This window comes from Stegodyphus dumicola, chromosome X1 (assembly GCF_044657685.1).
Source record: "Stegodyphus dumicola isolate Sdum_Otavi_A_Nest chromosome X1, ASM4465768v1".
NCBI lineage: Eukaryota > Metazoa > Arthropoda > Arachnida > Araneae > Eresidae > Stegodyphus > Stegodyphus dumicola.
In genome coordinates, this window is record NC_140780.1 from 226883075 (window position 1) to 226899669 (window position 16595).

Genomic DNA, 16595 nt, shown 5'->3' on the forward strand with positions numbered 1-16595 from the left:
TGCAAGCCTTTCTTTCCATCGCACTCAAGCCTTGCACAGAGGTTGAGATTTTTGAGGAAAGAAAAGCCCCCAATTATTTGTCAAAGGCTTATTCTCCAGGATATGCAATGAATTTATGAGAGCGGGTAAATTTTGTATTCCTGAAAGAACTAAGAGTGACACCCTGGTCTTGCACTTTCCATGCTAGTAACTTCCTTCTGCAGAGGCCCACCAGTGGCCGAGCGGTAAAGTCGCTGAACACTGGTAGTTAGGTCCGAGGTTCGAATCCCGCGGACGGGCTGGCTGCATGGGCGCTTTTGTGGTTTTCCCCATGTGTAACGTGTATACGAGCCAGTTTCTCTTAGAAAGTCCTCCTCGAAGGCATCCCTCCCCTTAGACAGATAGCCCTCGAGGCTTTGCCATAATTACACAAAACAAAAACCTTCTGCAGAGCTGTAGATTTTCTGAATTACGTAACCAAACGGGGGGGACCACTGCTCGAATCCTCTTTTACTCCGAACTTGGAAGAGACTACTTCGTAGGAATATCTATCAAATAAAATTTTATAAAATTCATTTTCCACGTCGTTTGACATACTCACAGCCATCACAAATTTGAAACATAAACCGACAGCGTTATTTTCTTTTGCGCATGCGCTTGGTGTCACAATTTCGCCAAGACCTGATAAATCGCCAAATTTAGTCGCGGGCTGAAATTCCTAGGGAGGAAGTAAAAATACGCTATCGAGTTGGTGTCTCATCTAGCGAGTCAATCCCTGCGGAGTCGATCGAGTTGACAGCCAGGCAGCGAGTGCCGAGTGGGTCGTCGAGTTCACCGAAGGGGTCTCTTAGTGTATCGCCGTTAGTGCATAGTCGAGAGAGCGTGCTGAGCTCCGGGAACGACTGAACCGAAGAGTCGGGAGCCGTGCTCTGTGTGTCGTGAAGTGCATCGCGAGTTGTAGCGTGGAGAGTCTCAGTACGTGGAGTTCTGAGAACGACCAAGCAGAGTCGGAAGCTGTACACTGTTGCTTTGCAGTGAAGCTGTCTCTACCGTGATAGCTTGATAACCTGAAAGCTGTGTCGCTGATTGTGTCGGCGTGTTTATAGTAGATTTTCGACGACTGTAAAAGGTAACTTTGGAGCTGTCCTGATTAATACTGGCCAACAAAGTGTGTTTCGAAACTTCATTAAATGTTGTCGTTATTCACTCCAAATCTACGAACCCCGTACGAACGTGAAGGCAGAAAATAACGTAACAACTGGTGTCACAGAAGAAAAAAACGCAACAATATATTAAATATGCAATGTTATTAATCTTCGTTTCGAAGCATGATACAGTTTTCTATTTAAAATATTACTCATTACTGTAAAAAGCAATCTAAACAAATAAATCTTTATATAAAAATTTCCAGTTTAAAAAAATAAATAAATAATAAATGTGATATTTCTAGATAAGATAAGATCGGAAATACGCATTTGAAAAGGGTAAAATTCTTTTTTATATCAACAGTAATTTCATTTTTATTTAATTTTCTTGTTTAAACGTAATTTAGTTGTGTAATGATGTTATCGTTACATACGTAATGCTATTTTTTATCCAGATATCTGTCTAATCATAACTGAAAATTAGATAAATAAATTTTGGGTATACATATTCAAACTTTCTGGTGATGCACAAAATGTTTTGTTTTTTAAGGAATTAAATTCTTCTTTAACTAAAAGATTTCTGAAAATACCTTTTTCTTCTGATTATTCTTAAGTTTCTTTATGAAGCTGTATTTTGTTTTCCATTCTATCTGACTTCCCAATCAAATTTTATCATAACTTTATGTGAGACAATCAACTGCATTATGGTATATAGGTCGGCTACAAAAGACAACATGAAAGGATGTTATTAAAATTTCCAAGTGAAAAGTTTCATTTTTGAGAATAAATATCTCCTTTGTTTACGGACAATTTATATTTGCATTTTTTCTAGAACAGCCAGTCCTCTAAGCAAGGCAGTATGCAGAAAGTTCACATGTAAGGAGGGGGACCGTGAAACGTAGAGATAAAAAAAATATATTAATAAATTTAATTATTTAGTTCGCATAAACTTCAGTTAATGCCAAAATGCAAATTTTAAATGTTTTTTAGATAAAGTGAACTCCTAGTAAACGACTTATTCTTTAGCCTACCTTGGCTGAAAATAAAAATATGATCAGAAGAATGCTGCGATTTCTTTAAAATTTCAAGCACTTGAACTCTCATATCCTGAAGAATTATGTATCAACGCATAATACCATTCTGTTAACTCCATAATACTGCTCTACAGGAATCCCTCACTTAGTTTCAATTAGCACGCTCTCCAAATAACAAGATTTATCAATTGCAGTCAGCATTTACTTAACATGAAGTAAAATTCGTTTGAGATAGTCATTATACCACTTTCATGAAGAATACAGTTACATTTGAAGAATGCATATTTTCTCATTTGTGTGTTTGATCCAAGATTCAACTCTTATATCGTCATCAAATAAATTGCTCACAGCTCAATGTGGGAAAGTCAAAACTGTGTTTCTAGCCTCGTAATGCGACATCTACTTTTCAACCTATGGATCTTAGGACCTTCGACAGTCTTTAAGACCAGTTACCTAAAAATGACTCTTTTGAACAAGTAATGCAAGTTACTACTGTTGATAACCCAATTCCTTTGCCTGCCCAAAGGTGAGAGATACCTTCATGGAGGTTTTCTAAGAGAAACTGGCTCTTGTTCGTGAATACAAAGGGAAAACACGGACCTCCATGCAGCAATCATTATCTCCCTCATAGGCCTACTATCAAACTATCCAGCACTACTACGAAGGTTCGCCCAGTGTTCGACGCTTCTTTCAAGCGACCTGCATATGCTTCTTCAAACGAGTGTTTGAGTGCTGGACCGAGTCTGATACATCAGATAGTTCCCATGTGGGGAATCGAACCCGAGTCTCCTGGGTTAAATGCTTGGGTCTTGTGATAACGAGATTCCTGAAGATGTAAAGGTAATTCGAAGCGGTCGTCAAATAGTGCCTGTTAAATGGATGGACTTAAGAACTGCTATTGACATTTTTTTTAGAATTTGATAGTTGTAATGACATTTAGGTGCTCCTTGTTCTTTAATATTATATTCACACGTTTATACTTCTTAGTTCAGTATCAAGTCATGTTTATGTCTATTATATGTATACATTTTCATTGCTTCATTTTGCGTTGCTTTTAAGGCAAACTTGCCTGCAATGCAAAGGGGGGGAACGATGTTGCGACTCCTATTAAGTTTAGCATTTCCTGTTTCTTATTATTTAATCTTTTTTTTTTTTTTTTTTTTTTTTTTTTTTTTTTTTTTTTTAATTTTGTTTGATGCATGAATCTGGCAACCAATTTTGTTTTCGAATGTGATGATCGGGAAATTCCCGTTCTTCTAAGTAAGCAGCAGTTAAGTTAGTTACGTTATTGAAATACTGAATGTTTTTATCTGTATGTCTTCGTAAAGTGAAATAAATTGGATATTAAACGAAGTTGGATTTCGAGTAAATAAAGCTATGACTTTTTTTTTTCAGTTTTACGTAACTGCGTACAGAAATTTATATTATTATAATTTTAAAAACATTCAATTTGTATTAATATCATTTTAAAAATGTAAATTATAAAAAATTGCTAAAATTGTTTAATTGTTAAAAATATTAATATTAATTAAATATTTATTTCAAATATTAATTTTTTAATTTGTTTAAACATAGTTAATATTTTAAAGAAATTGAAATGAAGGTCATAAAATTGTGTAATATCAGTGATAGATTAGTAGTATTAAAATTATGCAGCTAATATATGCAGTAGATGTGAAAAACAAAATTTCATTTATGCGTCCTTCTCATTATATGTCGTTTGTGAATGAGCCCTTGAAAGAAGTATAAATGATGTTTCTCTGCATTATCACTTATCATCCATAGGTATTTGACCCTTTAGTTTTGTAAATTCCCGCTTTATTTGAAACTCACCAGAAGCAGTCAAGTAAAGTTTGAATTTTACCTGTGCTGTATAAGTTGAGAATAGGCAGGGCAACAACTCCCTGACATTTAGGAAAGAATTCTTATCAAAACCACGAAGTGAATATTACTTTGTAGAGTCATTAAGATTTTTTTTTTTTTTTTTTTTTTGAAGCAAGATGAAAAATTAGCAACCGCCTTCGCCGGGAATCGAACCACGGACCTGTGGAATACCGGCCCAGCGTGCTACCGTTACACCACGAAGGACCGCTAGGGAAGTGGAAGAAATACCTTATAACTTTGCAAATTAGCAGCCAGCACGTTTGTCTGAGATCCAATTCAAGCCAGATCGAACTACTAGGATTCAGCAGTCTTAACCACTCGGCCACTAGTAAGGTCTTCTCAAATGATGGGAAACCCTTAATTGTCTAATTGCTTAAACTAAATTAATCTGAGAGAATAAGAGCCCTCTACCTTTTATTGCTGTTTCAGGCCATGCAGAAATTAAGAGGAAATAATTTGCAGACATCATGCCTAAGTATATTGCTGAAATAAGTACCCGCGTTTCTCGAGCAGACACTGACCTGGTCTTCAAAGAAAATACTTGAATATGACAATAACAATGGAAGAACAAGTCAACAGTAGCTATGAATTCGAAGTAGAACACCGAGAATTAACAATGCTGAAGAAGAAAGTTCTTTTTGATCGCTACCTTCCAGACTCTTCACTCTAGAGTCCCTTCTTCGACAACTGTTGACTGCAGATTACCACTACTCTATTTTAGTTGTTACTTCTAGCCATTAAACAAATTTTCTATCCTCTTGATAATTCATTTCGTGAGTTTTATTATGTGACACTGACTGTCGTTTAATGAGTTTAATTGGCCAAAGTCCAATTGTGATATCTCTAACTTCTTAAGCGACCTAAAACTACACCTGCTTACAACTGTTTATCTTGATTTTGTAAGTTTTACATATATTCTGTCATTCTGTCAAGTGCTATATGTAGACAACGCGCTTAACAACCATACATTAATTTTAACGTAATGTATTTTACATGGTTTCGATTTTATGCATCAAAGATATTAAACTCTCTAAGATAAATTATTGCTGCCGTTACATTTATTTGTAGTCTTAGTGTAATTCTTTTTATTTATTACTTTTATTAAAAAATGTATTTAATCTCGCACTTGAAGTAAGATAATTATACTTGGCTTTATACATAAAAGCTTATGATCAACCACTGGGCTATTTTCTCAAGATGGTAAATGGATTTCAGAGGAGATGTCAGACTGACTGAAAAGCTGAATCTGAAGCTACGTTTTTTAGGTATATAAAAGTGCGACCTATAACCTCCAGATTACCGCCACAAGAGTAAGTGCACTGGAGCCTTGTTTATATGTCTTAAAAGGGATCATTCCCAAAAGACGTATAAGCGAGAAAGACGTATAAACGAAATTTCAATTCATGATATGAAACATATATATATATATATATCAGAACTGTGCATATATATATATATATATGCACAGTTCTGATAATACTAAACTACTACTGATATTACATAATTTTATTGTCATACTTTCAAATTGTTTAAAGTATTAATTTTGTTCAAACTTTATTGTCATACTTTCAAATTGTTTAAAGTATTAATTTTGTTCAAACTAATTTTAAATTAATATTTTAAATAAATATTTAATTAATATTAATATTTTAAATAAATATTTAATTAATATTAATATTTAAAAATTATTAAATTAATTAAATATTAATATTAATATTAAATTAATATTAATATTTAAAAAATTAAAATATTAAAAAATACTTTACTTTTATAATTAATATTTTAAAAATGATATTAATACAAATTTAATATTTTTAAAATCATAAGAATGCAAATTTCTGTACGTATTTACGTCAAATTTGAAAAGAATACTCATACTTTTATTTGAATTACCATCTTGAGTAAGAAACAATATTTTTCAAGAACATTTTAAAGCAAAGTTTAACTTTTTTCAAAAAAAACGTTTTTAAATGTCATCTGACATGTCTTTTGATTCTGAACTTTAAGTAAAGCGTTGTGAATGGAATTCAGTTTTTGAAATGTTTCCTCGCTTTTATTATTACCCACAAAGAAATTTCTAAGGGTATCAATGCAGTAGATAGCATTTTGAAGAGAAGGCGAGATTACTTCTTCACTTTCTTCATTCCGGCTACTTAAATGCTCATCTGGTAAAATGTTCAAACAGTTTTTCAACTGTACGCAAGTCTGACGTCACTACATTGGCATTACAGTTTACGCATTCCTCGATTCTAATATTTAATGCGAGTAGTTTCCAGTCTTTTTCCATCCATAACCACAGTTTCATTATCACTGTCATCGTCAACACTTTCACTTGAGTCTGTTTCGAAAATCCTCACTTTAATAAAGCAATTTTGAATTTTTTGTGGTTTTATTTGAATCCAGGCAAGTGAAATCATATTCGTAGCCTCAAGAATTTAAAAAAAAATTTGGTACTTCCTGTAGTTATATTTTGAAAGGCTATTTGAATCAACCTTTGCCTGCAGAGTATTTTCTTTATGGCACCCAGATCTAAAGATTGTATACTAATTCAATTTGCCGGAAACCGAACAACTTTCACATTTTGCAAGAAATCTATCGTTTGAGTATGGTGGTACACTGATCCATAAAAAGTGGAATTTTGCGGTTGTCTCCTCATAGGTTTTTGTATTTTATTGAGCCATTCTGTAAAAATGTGTTCGCAATTAATAGCAGTAAACAGGACGTGTTCACCAGAGGCTTTACGTTAACCTCCTTATCGGTATAAATGGTCCTCGCGCCTATCGCGGGATAAATTCAATTTAATGCCACCATTGTTAGTGTATTTAATGAGAACGCAAAAGAAAGAAAATGTACATTATAGGGGGTCCAAAGCAAGAGAACAGACATCACAGAGCACAAAACGCCGCACCTAATCCCAGGTCACCAGACAAAAAAATTTTCTAAAGTTTTCTTCTGCTCCAACATAAATATGGAGAGCTTTACGACGGCTGGTTAATGTAGGTTAGATGTTCGGCCGTTCTTTGAGAGGGCTTACATTAACAGCGAGCTTTTATCATAAACATTTGCCGTGATATCACGGAAGAGTTGAGATGAGGAGTGAATATGATAGAAAATTATCAACGACAAGACTCCCTGCTGCCTTACAAATGAAGGTAGGCGTATGAGAGAGTGCAGGCAACTTGGACACCGAGCGGGTGCCTCTAGCATTTTCGAGCGATATGCAACCAGTCAACGTGGTATAATGTTTTAGGGTGAAATTAGTTCAAAAAAGCTGCTTTCCTGTGGTTTATCTGAGCTAACGGAGTCGGTTTCATGTGACAACTAGGTCCACTATACATGAAGTTCATATTTTCTACCTGGCTCCACTGTGAAGAAAAACTGTTGTTTTCGAAATTATGGAGCAACTTTGGCTTTGCCAGATGACTCCGTTAGTTCAGATGAATACTCGTCTGAACGGCCCTTTATGACCATTCGTTTATGGCGCGTTGTATAACTAACCTTTTATTCAAATTTTTGTTATCATCTTTCCTGAACTCTTCAATTTCCCCTCGCATTTCCTTGCCAGGATGTAAATTTAAAGTTAAATGAAGTGAGTATTTAAACGGGTGAATCTTGGAGTTTATTCAGAGCGTGTTTTCACTAGCCAGGGCATGTTTCGTTGCTGATCTTGCTGTTACGTTATTACGCCCTTTGGCCATTTCGAATAATTCTCCCGACTGTTAGGTTTGTTGAGTTAACCTAAGTTAGCCGTAACTTAACGTGCTAATCCAGCAGTATTCTATTTAGACTTGATTTATGTTATAACGTTTAAGTTCCACCGCAAGTTGTCGGTGTTATTGTAAAGCACGAAGTACGTGCCTTTCTGTTATTAGTTGGAAATAATAAAGGGTTATTTTCTCCCTTCTCCTGTGCTAGTATTTACTTCACGCCTGTGAGAATTCGCCTGATTCATTTGTAGGATCTAGATTAGTTTATGTGGAAAAGAAGAGACACTTCTTATAGCGTTACAGACATTTTAAAGAGATACCGCCATATTGACACCCATCCACACACCACCCGACTCACTCTGAATGCATTGTAGGGAGTTTAGGTGCGCTTTTGGTTATCCTAATTCCCCAATCTCTCGTCTTTGTAGGACATGATCAGGGTCAAATGAATTTACGTCGGTGAAAAACAGATAAACTGGATTGTTTTAGAACTCTTAAAATATGATAATTCAGAACAGAAACAAGATTGAAATCTCTTTCAAAGTATAAACTTCAGACTCAGGATTTCAATATAATTTAGAAAGGAAAACTTTTACCTAAATGACTAAAACGTTTAATTAGAAAATAGTAAACAAGGAAGCAAAAATCCTTTATATGAGATTGATGCAGAAAACAGAATTGCGACACTCGTCAGATTTAATGATACAACAGATTTGCGCAACTCGTCAGATTTAATCATAAAACACAAAACTTTAATATTACATTATTTTGTAGCGAATTTAACTTCATTATTGAAACACGGGTATAAATAGTGACGAGGAGGAAATCGAAACAATCTTGATTAGTTTCGAGTACGATAGATTTATATAAAATTTGAGAACACTAGTTTTCTGTAACAATGAGACTCAAAATGCAGTATTCTATGACGGTTCTTCTAACGTAACCTCAATTCTGATTCGTTCAAAGAGATAATAGTTTTGATAATTTTAATGCAATGTGGTAGCTAATAAGCAAGCAATTAAAAATACTTACTTTTGGATGATATAACATTACGTCACGTTTATTATTATATTTTGAGTTATGCAACTCATAAAAACGTCATCAGAGTCCAAAACCTGACCTTTATGTTATCAAGGCTGGTTAAATCAATGTCTGTTCTTATCTAAGAAAGTGTTTCAGTTTTAATATAGCGAAGTGATAAAACGCAACAGAATGGCGTTGTATTATCATCTACTCTTTTCGACTATTATCAGCCAGCTGATCACGGTGCTATCATAAACTAATAGAATATAGGTATGTAAATGAGTCCCTATTTAGGAAAAGATAACAAGCTGCGAAGTTAATAATAATTAGTTAATATGTATTTTTAATGCTCTTATTAAGTCAAAATCACTTCTTTCAACTATGTAAAAAATGTAGAGTAAATGTTTTGTATCTAATTTTAAAACTATCTTACTTTAAAACACTTTGTAAACTGACTATTCATTACCTTACTCTATACAGTAAGAATGTAAAATATATACTACACATACTGAACGTTAAATTACAACCAAACCAAATGATTTATTAACAGGAAAATGGAGTTTTAATGAAAGATTAAATGACCAGCTCTTGAAAACGAAAAAGAAAAGACATTGTAGAGACATCAGGACTTTTTTAGAAGCAAGAGAGATTGAAAACTTAGCAACGCCTTCGCCGGGAATTGAACCGCGGACCTCTGGATACGCGCCCAGCGTACAGACTACCACACCACGAAGGAATGCTAAGAAGGCGGGAGAAATACCTTACATACTCCCCCTTTTAAAGGGCGACTGGGGTTTTAGGTGACCCAATCACCAAATCCTGGGTGTGGAGAATCATCATCCAACAGCCTTTTAGTTCGGGCCCCACTGTAGACATATTAGGATTTTTTTAGAAGCAAGAGAGATTGAAAAATTAGCAACGCCTTCTCAGGGAATCGAACCGCGGACATCTGGATGCGCGCCACGAAGACATGCCAAAAAGGCGGGAGAAATACCTTATAACCTTACTAAATGAAAGATCAAATGACCACCTCTTTTAAAAAAAGGCGTAAGTATTTAAGACCTGATTTTAGTTTATTTCAAGTACGTAAATTTCAGTTTCCAATTCTAAGTTCGAATGCCAAAGGCTACAGCCATAAATACCACAACAGATCGTCATCTGCTGTCCATTTCAATATCATAATATTGCATTTGTGGTTATTGTTTACACCAGAAGAAACATTATTTTTTTTTACTCACTTAAAATTTAGATTTTTTTAGTAGTACATGTATGTAACAATTATTCATTGTTATGTAGAGAAATTATCTGATAGCGTTATAAAAATTAGGTGAATGATTTTATGATTTATGGAAATCTTAATTTTTATTTGATTATGAATTATTTATTTTAAGGCTTTAATTTTGGGGAAAGACAGATGCTTCTGGGAATATTATTTAGTTTAAAAGAGTATTATTTATTTTCCTCTATTTGTAAATCTTGTACAAACTTTTATTCATTGTGAAAGAAGCAGGGAAAGGGAGGCAATTTTCGCCAAGTCATGATTTCGCGCGCTTTAGAATGTTCGAGAAAGAATTTTCATTGTTAGTTGACCTTAAGAGAGGAAAGTACGTGACGGAAAGGTCAAAGGTTGCTACTTGTCTTTCAATGTAAGTCATTCAGGTTTTGGCGATTGAGGGTCCGGTTGTTGGCTAAGTGAAGAAGGGCGCGCATGCGCGATCACCCTTATTTCGGCATTCTGGAGTTGAAAACGAAGATTTTGCCATAATTAAGGGGGCGATAAGTGAAGCCATAGTGGGAGCCCGTTTGGTGAAGGACAAGAAGGAAATTTGAGTTGGACACACTTACTTTTGGCTGACTCTCGGACTGACTCGCTGATTTTTGGGCTTGCTGGACAAAATGTAAGTGACTCCGAGAGGTGTTTTCCGGCGGGGAGCGGCAAATATGCTCCCCGGCCGCGTTTGGTTAAGAGGCGAGACACACTTACTCTTGACCGGAGAAAGGAAAAGATTTAGTCGGCATCGAGCAGTGCTTCCGGCGGGGAGCGGCAATTATGCTCCCCGGCCGCGGGTTTTCTCAAAATGCGAAGAAAAAAAAACTGTTGAGCGAATAACAAAAAAATTAACAGAGACTTGGGTCTCTATCTGTATCGGCAAAAGTCAGGACGATGTCCTCTGAACTCCGACTTGAAAACAGAAGGAATTATGTCACCTTAGTCAACTGGAAGCCTGCGTTAGCCGTTCTCTAAAATGCCTAGCTTAATTGTCTACGTTTTCCTTGGTGGAGCTGAGAGTCTAGGCAGACAGCCGTGCGGTGTAAGCTGTTCTCTTGCTTCCAGTGGGAATAATTTTCTTCTATGGAAACCAGTAGCAGGCGTAAGATTTGACGGTATAGCTGATGTAATTTATTGTCGTGCCGTTCGAGTCTCTGTCTTGCGGATTTGCCAAGTGACGTAAGGATAGAGCTAAGATATGAGCTCTCCTCCACTTCAAGATGTCCACTACAGATAAGTTATTTTTTTTTTTTGTGTGTTTATTCGATCCTCTCACGTGAAGTAAATATAACATTGGTGCCGTGACCTCTGCTTAGTGGGGGATCGGATCGAGAATTGAATTTGAAGTTTGAATTTACATATTTTGTGTAATTTACTTTTTAAGGAAGGAGTTAAATTTTATGTGCTAGGATTAATTAGAGTTTTTGATTTGGGTTTGCTTATTTGTTAATACGAGAGTGATAAAGTTTGAAAATGTGTGTGAATTTCAGGAATTTTGGACTTTAACGTTAGGCAAACAGAATTGAACTTTAAAATTAAAAAAAATATATTTTAATATAGCAGAATAGGTACTGTACATTTTTACTGTTGAAAATCCTTGAGTGTTTTCTGGATGTATACTTCTGATTTCTGATACAAGATGGAAAATGAATTATTTCACAATCCTATGCTATTTGTGTATCCTTGTATAAAGTTTCGAGTGCTTGTCGGTAGAAACTGGACTCATTTTTTGAGCACTTCTAAGAGAAAGAGATTAAAGACTCTTAATTATTTTACTGAATGAGACAAGCCATAGCTAGGCGTAGCTAGAAATTTTTTTTTTTTTTTTTTTTGTCTGTGTGTTTTTGCTAATTATTTAACCTAGAATCTTGTGAAATGTGTAATTGTGAGGGGTTAACGTTAGAGAAATTCTGATTTTTTTTTTAATTGATTGAATAATATTTGGTGAAATGTATGTAATGTTTTCATGATTCTCTAGCGTAGTATATTATTGCTTTTTGATTTACAATGTTTTGTTATGATTCCAGTATATTGTGTAATGTGCTAGGAAATTTAATTTAGTATTGAGCAATGAATTTTATGGTTTCTTAAGACATAATGATACAAATGAATGAGTTAAAAAAAAATTGTAGATTGTTTTTCAATTGCCAAATTCTGTTTTAATATGAACATGGGTTAGATTTGGATTTTTGCCTGAGATCAGCAATAGTGATGTTTGGTTATTTAATTTTTTTGTATTGCATTCATCAGCTTGAGTGAAGTTCTAATTAGTTTAATGAGTCAGAGTAATTGAGATTAGTTATCTTCTGAGTTTTAAGTTTGTGAAAAGTTGTCAGGTGAGAATTGTTTAAACAGTAGAAATTTAGTCTTGTGAATTGTAGAAAGTGAATTTTAATGAGAATTTTGGTGACAACGGGAATTTGGTTTGTGGAAATTTTTAGATAAGTTTGAGAAGATTAGTTACTTTTGCTCTGTACTCATGAGCGGGAATTTTCTGTTGATTACAAGTAGTTTGTCTTGAATTTGCTAGTTAATCGTAATAGATGTGATTTGAGGTACTGAATTTTCTTTCTTGGTTGGACTTGTTGCGGAATTTGGGGTCAATTCTTGTTTTGGTTTGACTTATTAGTATCAAGATAGTTGTATCAAGTTTGTGTGTTGTTTTCTGGTGGTTTCTGCCAAGGTCCGTAAAATGTAAGTTCTCTGATGTTTAGTTTCTGTGGAAGAATTGAGATTTCTGTGGTCTTAGGAAAATAGAAGAATTTGAGTTATGGGTTTCATTTGTGTGATTTTTAGGGATTTTTTGAATTATGAGTTATGAGTATTTTTTTTAGTTTAGCACTTTTGAGAACTTTGCATTTGTTGCTTGCAGTTAGGTCTTGCGTGAAGTTGTAATGTCCTGAAAGCTCGTTTTCTTGTAAATACTTGCACTTCATGGTGGCACTTGACCTCTTACACCGGGGGCAAACAGGAACTTGTTATCTGAGAAATCTATTGTTGTATCTTTTTCATTGTGTTGGTTCAGGATTGTAACGTTTCAGTCAGCGCACTTTTCTTTCCGAGATAAGAGATCTTATGTTCTCTTTCAACGTGTCTGGAGGTTTGCTTGATACGTAAAGTTTGAGTCTGTCATTTATAATACAGCGCTTTTCTCAGCTTACATGGACGCGGTAAAGAGTTACTTTGTTTCTTTTGTTTGGGTGGAGGTGTGCTGACAGCTATTGCTTAGGTTACTATACAACGTTTTGAAAAAGTCTGATGCAGAATAGATCTCAGTTTTTGCCTAAATTGGGGGTTTGTTTTGAACACTTTTTGTGATTTGTGATATTTTATTTAGTGTTCTAGTAACGTGCTTCAGTCCAGCTTTGACTGATTTCTTTGACTAGTTGAAATCTTTTTGTGTGGACCTAATGGATTTTTAGAATTACTGATTTTTTTTGGTGTTGTCTTACTAAGGGGACTTAAGTTTGGTGTTGTTACTCACTAGTGTTTATCGTGAGGTTTGAATTTTTAGCGACACTTCACTCTTGCTGGTTGATTTTTTTTTGGCTTGATTTGAATTACAGTGAAATATTTTTGACTTGATATGGTTTAACATAATGACTATTTGTGTATTTGTTTAGGTATTGCAGTTTAAATTTTTTTTTTAAGTATCGCTGATCTCATTGCTCATTTGAATTATGTACGAAATTTTTACAGTTTAATTGTATTTTCATTTTATGTCTATATGTGTATCTTGGTAGTATCTGTTTGTAATTATTGGCCAAACGTCATTTTGTATATACATTAGGTTGTATTATTACTATTATTTTTGTGTGTTTTGGATAAAATTCTAATTCGTATTTGCACAGCGTATTCGTTATGTTCATTCTCGGAATTGATTTTGGTTGGATTGAATTTTTGGACAATCACGTTTTCCTTCTTTCTGATCTTTGTGTGGGGTATTTTCGGCTGGTTCCGAGGTTCCTTGTGTTGTAACGTTCTTTTCTTTTCTAATGCTTGGCCCTGATCAGGCCGCTTCTGTTCTTAGACGTGACTGTTTGGGATTCAATCTTAGAAGTTATTCAATTTCGTAGTACTTAGGGGTCTTTACTCCTTATTTGAATACGTTCATGTGACATATTTTATTTGGAATTGTTTGAATTATTAGTGTGTTTATTTTCTCAGGAATGTATTTTATGTATCTGCGGCGCGTTAATTATCTTATTGATTGATCTTAGACATATTTTGTTTGTGATTACCGCCTTATTTTTATTTTTATTTTTGTATGTGTTCTGAGTATTTCTAGGTTTAATTAAGTGATTTAATTGATGTTTTTGATTAATTGTTTTTGATGATCTTCCTTGAGTATTTTAATTAGTAATTGCTTTGATTAATCTTGTTATTTTACTTGCACATTTTGGACTTGAAATTTAATGTGTCAGTAACGTCACTGTTACCAAGGAGTCGTGTGAAATATTGTTACAGTATGTTATCCTTTAGCCTTATTGCACAGTATGAGTCATGGTATTTCAAGAAGTGTCTGTCTGCTAAATTTTGGTAAACCAAAATTTAATTCCTTAGAGGAAAGGAATGTTATGTAGAGAAATTATCTGATAGCGTTATAAAAATTAGGTGAATGATTTTATGATTTATGGAAATCTTAATTTTTATTTGATTATGAATTATTTATTTTAAGGCTTTAATTTTGGGGAAAGACAGATGCTTCTGGGAATATTATTTAGTTTAAAAGAGTATTATTTATTTTCCTCTATTTGTAAATCTTGTACAAACTTTTATTCATTGTGAAAGAAGCAGGGAAAGGGAGGCAATTTTCGCCAAGTCATGATTTCGCGCGCTTTAGAATGTTCGAGAAAGAATTTTCATTGTTAGTTGACCTTAAGAGAGGAAAGTACGTGACGGAAAGGTCAAAGGTTGCTACTTTTCTTTCAATGTAAGTCATTCAGGTTTTGGCGATTGAGGGTCCGGTTGTTGGCTAAGTGAAGAAGGGCGCGCATGCGCGATCACCCTTATTTCGGCATTCTGGAGTTGAAAACGAAGATTTTGCCATAATTAAGGGGGCGATAAGTGAAGCCATAGTGGGAGCCCGTTTGGTGAAGGACAAGAAGGAAATTTGAGTTGGACACACTTACTTTTGGCTGACTCTCGGACTGACTCGCTGATTTTTGGGCTTGCTGGACAAAATGTAAGTGACTCCGAGAGGTGTTTTCCGGCGGGGAGCGGCAAATATGCTCCCCGGCCGCGTTTGGTTAAGAGGCGAGACACACTTACTCTTGACCGGAGAAAGGACAAGATTTAGTCGGCATCGAGCAGTGCTTCCGGCGGGGAGCGGCAATTATGCTCCCCGGCCGCGGGTTTTCTCAAAATGCGAAGAAAAAAAAACTGTTGAGCGAATAACAAAAAAATTAACAGAGACTTGGGTCTCTATCTGTATCGGCAAAAGTCAGGACGATGTCCTCTGAACTCCGACTTGAAAACAGAAGGAATTATGTCACCTTAGTCAACTGGAAGCCTGCGTTAGCCGTTCTCTAAAATGCCTAGCTTAATTGTCTACGTTTTCCTTGGTGGAGCTGAGAGTCTAGGCAGACAGCCGTGCGGTGTAAGCTGTTCTCTTGCTTCCAGTGGGAATAATTTTCTTCTATGGAAACCAGTAGCAGGCGTAAGATTTGACGGTATAGCTGATGTAATTTATTGCCGTGCCGTTCGAGTCTCTGTCTTGCGGATTTGCCAAGTAACGTAAGGATAGAGCTAAGATATGAGCTCTCCTCCACTTCAAGATGTCCACTCAAGATAAGTATTATTTTTTTTGGTGTGTTGGAACTTTAGGCAAGTTTTTTCAAAAACGTCCTTAGCAGTAAAAACAACGTCGAATCTAAAATTTAACTCTCAGGCCATAAATTGTTTCCCTTTCCTTTCTTTTAAATCACCAGACAAACCTTAAGTTTTTTATGAATTTAAATGAACAGACTCTCAGATGAGGTTAAGACTTTTCTTATTGTGTTGTAATTGAATAAACTGATATTTAATCTGGAACCTCTTACAGTATGTTTTCTTTATATATTTAATATGAACTTTTCCTTTATATCTTGTATATGTTTTATGTTTTCGATCCTCTCACGGCGCGGTCCCGGAATGCATCTTTTTCACAACGCAAAAATGCTGTACACGTTTCACTATACGATCACTTCCTTTAACGGCAAGTAGTTTCATATTTAACATTTAACAATATAGGAATTTCAGATATAACTGGTACCTAGAAGTAAACTATTTAACCTTGGTGGCGAAACTTTCTTCTATATAACATTGGTGCCGTGAAGTAAGATTCATAACATTATTTCCCGGCGTGAACTTAAGCTATTTAACATCATTTAGAGCTCTTATCACAACCTCTTTTTTACTATTCGTTCTGACATCAGGCGATAATACACTTGTGATCCTTAAGTTAAAGAATTCAGCAGTGCGTATATTTACTATTTGATTTACACTGCTACATTTCATCCCTAAATGGAAAAACGAAAATTTCTTCTAAGTTAAAGCGAAATCCTTTAATGCC

The 16595-nt window shown here is 34.9% G+C and overlaps 1 protein-coding gene across 1 annotated transcript in view; it reads left to right on the forward strand.

Annotated features, from left to right (window-relative positions):
* The first annotated feature begins 9662 nt into the window (after positions 1–9662).
* Positions 9663–16595, forward strand: part of LOC146993430 (regucalcin-like) — a 41387-nt gene continuing 34454 nt past the window's right edge. Inside the window, exon 1 of the mRNA XM_085808706.1 lies at positions 9663–9819. Coding sequence (XP_085664832.1) covers positions 9783–9819 — 37 coding nt within the window. The 5' untranslated portion in view covers positions 9663–9782. The remainder of the gene's footprint in view (positions 9820–16595) is intronic.